General features: G+C 35.3%; 1 protein-coding gene across 1 annotated transcript; it reads right to left on the bottom strand.

Moving 5' to 3' along the window:
* Positions 1-6,824: 6,824 nt before the first annotated feature.
* On the bottom strand, positions 6,825-7,943 carry LOC145328226 (uncharacterized). Its single transcript, XM_080171834.1, has 2 exons — positions 7,599-7,943; positions 6,825-6,922 (listed from the first exon to the last, which is right to left on the bottom strand). The coding sequence occupies exons 1-2, from the start codon at positions 7,863-7,865 to the stop codon at positions 6,836-6,838; spliced, it is 354 nt and encodes a 117-aa protein (XP_080027960.1). The 5' UTR covers positions 7,866-7,943; the 3' UTR covers positions 6,825-6,835.
* Positions 7,944-9,067: the final 1,124 nt, after the last annotated feature.

Genomic DNA, 9,067 nt, shown 5'->3' on the forward strand with positions numbered 1-9,067 from the left:
GTTTTCGTGGTAATCTCTTCTCCTGCAAATATTATACAAATTATTACAAATATTATTTTTTAATCAATTTTGCGAGGTTCCTAGTTACTACATCTGCTACTGAATAACGTTCTAATCTGTCTTTTTCTCTGTTTTGTCTATCCTCTTCCAATTTTTGTAGTTGTACTTCATTTGTAGAACCTTTAGGACGACCTTTAACAGGAATAGTCTCAGACATTTTCTGCAATTTTGCATTATCTAACGATCTATCTAATTCATCCTCCTCAACATCTCTACCTCGTTTAACACTTCCCCTTCGCTGTTCCAAGTTTACAATTTTACTTTGCAGTTTTGGAAAAGTGTCCTCTAAAATACTCATTAGAGACTCTAACTCTCTAGCAGATTCCATGTTAACATCCTCTACACCCAAACTGTTGTCTACTAAACTATTATCAGAGGCATAATCTCCATGAAAAACACTATCCTTACTAATAGTAGAATATGTAGAGTCTAACTTAGTTTTGTCAGTCATATCATTTGAATCTACACTCTCAGAAATATGAGTACTTTCCAAAGTATCACTAAGATCCTCAACTAAATCATCTAAATTTTCATTATCCTGAGATACATTTGACCTTTGCTGTGACAACCCAACACCCAAAAAAGATTTCTCCAAAAAATCTGGTGTTACCTGTCCATCCTTCCGCCTTCCAACCACCTCTGGACTAGCGCCACAACTATTCTCCTCTTCAGAAACGCCTGAACAAGTTAAATTTCGTAAAGTATCGGGAAAGTCATAGTTTACTTTCAAGGTATTATCCACAGAGAAAAATTCATCTGTAATCACTAAGTCAATCTTTTCATCTGGAGTCAAGTCTAAAGTACTCTCAATAACATATATTTTATCTCTTGGTACAATTCTTACCCCTTTATCTTTCAATCTACACTTTTCTAGGGGTTGAACCTCGAATAAACTATCAGAAATTACTTTTGTCACTAGACACGGACCCACCCATAGCGAGCAGAGTTTACGAGCTACACCAATCGTTGTGACGTCATAAAAAATATAACAATAGGAATTTATAGCTATCGGCCGACCTATCCTTTCTGTATTTTCTACCTGTAAATACTTCTCAGTTCTTTCTTGGCCAGTTCTCCAATTCTTGTCAAGGCACTCCAATAACTCTGAAAAATTCATATGTTTAATTTTCGAGCGGGTTAACGGATCAAATGAGTCAAGTGGAAGCTTAGGGTTTCTTAGAAACATCTTAAAATACGGGGAACATCCTAACCTCCGATTGAAAGAAGTGTTCATACAAAATTGTGTAGCTTTAAGTTTATAAGCCCAATCTCCATCTTGAAAACGTAAATCAGTCTTAAGAAACGAATACACCGATTGGTTGTATCTTTCACTGTAATTCGAATTTGCTGATCTTGGAGGGATAAAAATTTGTTCAATTCCCAACCTTAAACAAACTTCCCTAAAAACTTTTGATTTGAAACTTTGTGCATTGTCAGTCCTGATTCGCTCGCATAGTCCCCAAACAGAAAATAAATTAAACTTCAAACATTCAATAATTGTTTCAGCTTTAACATCCTCAATAGCAAACAACCACACATATCTAGTACAACTGTCAACTACTATTAAAATGTGCTTACAAATGACTCCATTATATTCACACTCATTCAAAGGACCTAAAGCATCTATGGCCAACTCTGCCATAGCTTCCCCAGCCAAAGGAGAAAATTCTATATTATGATTATGTTTAGGTTTTTTACGTCTATTCAAACAAATGACACAATTTGCAACTGCCGCCGCTACATATTTAGACACATAGGGAAAAATGAAGTGACGATTAATCCTGCTCAAAGTTTCCAAATAACCCCTATGCCCCGCTGTAACATCTGCATGAGCTAACAGGAAAACTTTATTGTACATTCCAATAGGTACCACAACCCGTTCAATAAATTGAAATTCTTTCTGGAGCCGCATAGGTGAAGTCAAGATAATTAAACCATCTTTATAACTCAAATGTTCAAAAAATCTTAATATTTGTTTACCACGATAAGGCATTTGAGACAATTCTCTGGACGTAGGTTTGACATTATTTACAATAAATTTCCTCACCTCAACTAAAACAGGATCCTTCTCCAGGCTACGACTAAATTCTCTCGCCTTCAATCTGGATGATATTTGACTGGCCGTCTCTGCTCCAATTCCTGCAATAAGACATAATTTAGGATCTTCCAATTGATATACAGTATCCAATATTAACTCTCCTTGTTCGTCTGTCGATAATTTAGATATCCTATCTTTACTATCCTTTAATGCAGTACGTGACAATATATCAACATTAGTATGCATCTTGCCCTGCCTATGTACAACCTCATAACTGAAGGTGGATAAAAAGTTTATCCACCTTATGGTGAGACCAACAAAATATCCGTTCTGCCTCCAAGTAGATAGATGTTTCAGTGCAGCTGAATCAGTTCTCACGATAAACTTCTTGTGTCTCAAATAACATTCAAATCTTTCAACAGCATTTACTAATGCACATAATTCTCCTTTATGTGCTGCATAATTGGCTTCATGAGTTGAACAAACACGTGACCAACACGATATCATCTTCTCTTGTCCATTTTGTTTTTGACTTAACACCGCAGACATAGCTGTAGATGACCAATCTGTATCCAACACAAATGGTTCAGCCTCCATCCTCCAATCCGGGAACGATTTACTTATTTCTTCACAGAACAATTCTCTAGTCTTTGTAAAGGCTTCCATACTTTTTTCATCCCATTCTATTTTACTACTGTTTCTGAATTTGTTCAATGGTGCCGTAATATCAGAAAAATTCTTGAAATATGAACCATAATAATTTATGAAACCAGTAAATCTTTGAATATCTTTACCTGTTTCAGGTACTGGCCAATTCTTAATCTTTTCAATATATGCTTGGTCCATAAATATGCCTTCTGCATTTATAATATGGCCCAGAAATTTCACTTCCTCTGCAAACAATGTACATTTTCCAAGATTAATCTTGAGGCCTGCTTCACAGAATGTTCGTAGTAGAGTATTCAAATGCTCCAGATGTTCCTCCACATTCATACTATATACAAGAACATCGTCCAAATAAACTAGGCAAAATGCCCTTAATTCAGGACTCAAATCCATTACTCTATCCATCAACTTTACAAATGCACTTGGAGCATTGGTCAATCCGAACGGAAGCCTCTTGAAGCAATATTGCCGTCCATTAGAACAAAATGCTGTATATTTCCTGACAGATTCCTTCAAATGCATTGAATTATACGCTGAAGTTAGGTCAATAGACGTAAAAATCTTCTTTCCTCCAAGTTTGTCAAATAGCTCACCAATATTAGGCAAAGGGTAACAGATCTTCTCAGTTATCTCATTTAATGAGCGGTAGTCCAGGACAAAACGGACTTTCACCTCGTTAGTATTTCCAACCTTCTTCTTAACAGCAAAAATTCCAGAATTAAACGGTGAATTACATTCTTCTATCACATCTGTTTCCAACCATAAATCAATCTGTTCTTTTAGTTTCTCTGCATGATGAGGATTGAGTCTAATCATCCTATTCTTGAAAGGTTGAGCTCCAGGAACCAACTGAATATCATACTCCTCCAAAGTACAAGATCCAATATCCGTAGGATCAATCGATAACGCCTTGAAATTCTTTAAAAACAAACCAACTATTCTTCCTTTCAAAGAAACATTATCTTTTAAAAACGGAACTTTATCCAACTTCAATTTATCTTTAATAAAACGAATCTTCTTTAATGTTGTTGACACATCTTCTTTAACTCTGTTCTCTTGCAGCATTGCTATCTTCTCCGCCAAAAACAAATTTCCAACCAAAGTACCAGCAGGAACAGATTTCTTAACAGTTTCAAAATTCGTAATTTTAGTCATAATTTTACCGTTCTTTCCCACCTCAGTAATTCCTTCGTTTATCAACAAGTTGTTTCGGCTACAGTAACCTTGTCTAGGAGCTATATAACACAACTGTCCTTCAGGCATATTTCCCTTAGTTGAAACTTCTACCACCACTGTACTCAATGCAGGAATTTCTATTCGATTTTTCAATGAGCAAATCCATTTTTGGTCTTGTAACTCAGCTACATTAATCTCAGGTTTCTTAGTTCTTGCTTTCTCCATTTTCTCCAAAACTGTATGAACCAAATTCTTCACTACAATTTTCCGTTTAGCTACTAAATTCACACTGATTCCATGCATCTCAATCCTGTTGCCGTCTTTGGCAAATATCGTCTTCACGTTATTTTTGTTCAGCCAATAACTGCCTAGGTTCATAGGTACAGTCATGCCGGAAATAACAAAGCAATCTTCTTGAAAACTGTGACCTCCAATCTGAAATTCAACATTCCGAAACAACACCATCAATCTTGATGCTGGAACCCTGCACGCCTGTTGCTTTCGAATCCGTTTCTTCAATCACACAATCAAGCTTTCTAGCCAACACTTGAGATATCAGGCAGCCTCTTGCATTGCCGCTATCAATTAAAGTCAGGATTTCCATGCCACCAATCTTTGTTGGAACATAGACTTCAGCCGCTCCAGCCGCCATCTCAGAATCTTCATGAAACTTATAAAACAGCTATCTAACTAACACCAACAGTTATGAGGTTGTAACTATCCAATTGTCTATCAAATAACTATCTATCTGTCTACAACAAATAACAAAATAACTGAATAAAACAATTCACTCACCGACAATATTTCATCCACCAACAGAAACGTCCAAAATATCTCTTAATCCACAATCAACAAGACTTCTCTCCGGCCAACAGAAACTCCCCAAACTATTTGTTAATCCACAATCAGTAAACTTCTCTCCGACCAATCTAAAATATTACAAACTTTTAGATGCCAATTGATGGATAAATCACTGTACATAAGAATTAATATCGATATTAATATATATATAACAAATTTTACAAGACTATTTTTCGAACAGCAATATATATATATATATAATGGTAATCAAATGTTAACAACATGAAACAAAATCTTAACAACTCACCATCAAATAAATAATGATGACAGTATCTCCCAATCACCACAAACACTCTTCTCAGCCAATCTAAAATAAAATACAATTATTTTAGATGCCAAAAATAAATGTTTCACTGAACAAATAAACTTGTAACACAATAAAAGAAGTTGTATTAAGAAATATGACATGATCAAATATTATCAATCACCAAGCAAATTAATCTTTCCAAATACCATAAGTTCAATTCTTTTGAAATTCAATAAAATATTACCTAACAAAACTATTATTGTCAGATTAAAACTGAGATGTATAAAAGGTTTAAACGTCGAAATTCAACTAACTATATATCTCAATACCTGAGAGCACCTTCTTGCGCAGCTTTGCTTCTCTGCGCAGCTCAACTTTCTGCGCATGGCGCGCTCCACTCCCAATAATCATTGCAGCTACCTCTATACACCACCCCATTTTGCGCATATCAGCTCTGAGAGATAGTGCAAATTTCTTTGCAAATATGGTCACTCCCCTTTTTCTCAAACAAAAGAGACAGCTCCCCCATATCTGCGCATACCAACTCTGAGAGGTAGTGCAATCTTCGTTGCAAATATGTTCACTCCCCCTTTCTCCTCCAACAAAAGAGACAGCTCCACCATATTTGTGCATACCAGCTCCGAGAGACAGCCCCTCCCTTTCTTCATAGAAAGAGACTTCTCCACGATTATATCTAATGCATTATAACAATTTTGCTTCATGAAATTTCTAAACTTCAGTAAAAATTTTGCTGAATCAACATTACTAAATCGCAATATAATTGTTTTAAAATCGAATACTTTAAATCACAATAACTGACTCATCTTTTAAAACAATTTTCCACATTTCATCAAAATTTAATACTTTTCAAATATCTAATTTCACATTTTTATCAAATTTAATTCAATTTAAAATTCAATTTAATATTTTTCAATAGCAATTTTACAAAATTGTATTCCTAATTCGTTTTTCATTTTCACTTTTTTATTATTCTTATCTCTGTTAGACTCCACAACAGTCTGAAACAAAAATAAATTTTCCTAATTTCAACAAAACATAATCGAAAACTGAATTAATTATTTTGATTTCCATTATAACATAATCTCATAATTTCATATAGGCTTATAAACCATATGTTATCTTTTCATAATTCAAAATAAACCATCAAAATAAATTATCACAAAATTAGAGTTGCTTCGTTCACTCTTTATCATTAATTTTTTGTTTTGTTGTTGTTTATTTACAATGCGCATAAATCAAAACAATGCCGCGTAACAAGTAGAAAATGGAATAAGGTTTTATGATTATAATACATTCAAAACATTAAAACCATAAAATGTCATCTATAATAGCATTATTCCATGCCTCGACTTCCGCTACAAGATCGTCTTCATAATCGCTTGCCCCTAAACCATCGACATGTGCCACTTCCTTCGTATCCTCCCCTTCTTTCACCTCTCCTTCAATTTCACCAACCAATTTCTTTTTATCCATACTATTTTCATTCTTTTTAAAACTCTTTTGCCCCGTCTTATAAGGAACAAAAGGCTTGTTTCCCCACCGCAAAAAGTATTTTCCTTTAGGATTAGGCAACTTTTTATCTCTAATATCAAAACAATCCCTCATCATGTGACCCTTTCTGTTGCAATAGTAACAAATAAAACCACCTTGAATTGCGCCAATTAGAGGAATAAGTTCAGCTGGTCCACCAAATTCATCAGCTAAATCAATTTCACATTGATTTATTTCATATGACGAATTATCTTCATCACTAACCTGATCAATAGTTACAGGATTTGACTTGGAACCAACGCCACCAACCATCGTCTTAGCCAAAGCCATCTGGTTTGTTGTACATCCTCTAGCCATTGACCCTGAAATTTGATTAAATTGTAGCCCTTTAACAATCAATTGTGCTTTAACTATTAACTCTGTCCGAAACTTCGTTATCATTCGCACTTGTCCGTCACGCTCCAAATCCAATGCAAATTGACGCATCTGATTAGCCAAAAGTGGAGATAAAACCACATTACACACTTGAGAATAGAAATCCATGAACATATCATCAGTTGGTTTCGGATACGCACGTTTCCAGAAAGATAGTATCTTATCAAAAAAGGCATCAATCTTATCATTCTCATGTTGCTTAACACTCAAATACGCATCTTTACACACATTTTTCATGTCGGGTGGTAAAAATGTCTCTCGCATCTTACACAAGTACCCCTTTAATGTTAATTGTCTATTCTCCATATCAGCAGGTTTTAGTGTATAACCACAAGCGGTTCTTACACCCACACATTTATCAAACAAAATTTCCTTACACACTTGATGATTAGTCATATGATAACGTCTAGTAGTCATCCAAAATCTCTCCAAATAATCATCAAAGAAAATCACATCATCGTCAACTGCAAATTCAGGCGCATTTTTTCTGAACTGATCATCAAGTTTAGCACACGTTTCATTGTACCTATGCACATTCTCCTCCCCCTGCGAAACATACAGAGATCTATCTGGTACATAAACAAGAGATTTACACCAACTAACCTGCGAATCACTCAGTCCAGCTTCAAAAAAATTGAGCGTATTAAAATCCTCCGCATCAACCTCAGAAAGGGCTGGCCACCACATGAGAACTCCATTATAGATATTATCCACAGCATCAACTCTAGACAATTCCCAAAGTTTTATGATCTTATCTTCATTTCCCTGCATACCACCAAAAATAGGCCGAGAACCACCAGCAAACAATTTAGGCTTCTCTTCTGATCCTCCAAATCCTCCAGATCCACCAGCCGTCCTCTGCCACGGCATAGAGTTATTTAAACCATTCTGCTGGTTATTCGACCCATTCTGCTGGGTATTCTGCTGGTTATTCGACCCATTCTGCTGGGTATTCGAACCATTCTGCTGGTCATTCAAACTATTCTGCTGGGCAATCTTTTCAAGAATTCGCTGCTGGCCAGTCATAAACTCATTCACAACGGTCACATTCTCAGTCTTGATATCATTATCAACACTAGGCTCCACCACCTTATTAAGACGATCTTCTAAATCGTCCATCCGAGTAGCCAGTCCAGTAACCGCAGCAACATTAGTATCAACATTATCCGTCAACTCTTGAATTTTCGTCTCCAGTGGCGCTATACGCCCACCCAGCTCCGCCGCCACATTATCAAGTTTAGTCCCAATAGCATGAATCTCATTCTTGACCGTACCCCAAAAAGTAATCATGTACTCATCCTTCTCCACCTGAGACATCTTCCTCCATTCAGAAATGTCCATCCTGGTCACTACAAATATCCTGAACAAAAACCAAAAGCAAAGAAATAATACAATTAAAAGAAAATCTGAGCTATAGATTCGTACTACACTACTGCGCCAAAATGACGTGTAGTAATAGCAAGAACAAACAGCTAAATATTCTTATAAAGTGTATTAATTCAAGACAAGATTAACATACAATAATAACATTAATATTAAGACAACTGTTCACTTTTATGTTCGTGTCGTGTTGCAGAGCAAAGGTCTTGCTCCGAAACGGTTGACACAAGAACTAAAAGCTAAACTATAAAATACATGCATTGCTCTTAAATCAGGAAGAAAGGGACTATACATCACACAAGTTTAAAAGTACAAGAACAATACTTTTGTTACTAAAATTAATAGTATTAAATATGACTAGTAAATCTTTGAAGAATTTTGAAAGATTTGAAATAACTTTCCCATGTTTTATGTTATTTGAGAAGTATATCTCTTCATTATTCTTCTTTTTCTAACTCATTAGATTCGTGTAATCAATTCTTTGCAGGGTGCGTCACATCTCTATATTTGAATCTTTTTGGGTCATATTTTTTCTTTCTTTCTCTATCTATGTCTCTCTCTGTTTCTCTCTGTCTCTCTGTTTCTCTCTCTCTGTCTCTCTCTTATTTTCATTCTCCCTTTCTTTCTTCTGTTGTTCTTTAATTTATCTTTTTTTTACATTTTTCTCCTTTAATTTCTCTCTCTCTCTTTCT

The sequence above is a fragment of the Acartia tonsa genome, chromosome 9 (assembly GCF_053477335.1).
Source record: "Acartia tonsa isolate MP-2025a chromosome 9, ASM5347733v1, whole genome shotgun sequence".
NCBI classification, from domain to species: Eukaryota; Metazoa; Arthropoda; class Copepoda; order Calanoida; family Acartiidae; genus Acartia; species Acartia tonsa.

Excerpts from the sequence above, each read along its gene's own strand:
- LOC145328226 (XM_080171834.1), bottom strand. The coding sequence starts at position 7,865 with ATGCCGTGGCAGAGGACGGCTGGTGGATCTGGAGGATTTGGAGGATCA. Across the intron at positions 6,923-7,598 it reads CTGGACTGAGTGATTCGCAG|GGTCAATGGCTAGAGGATGT; the intron begins GTTAGTTGGTGT and ends ATCAAATTTCAG.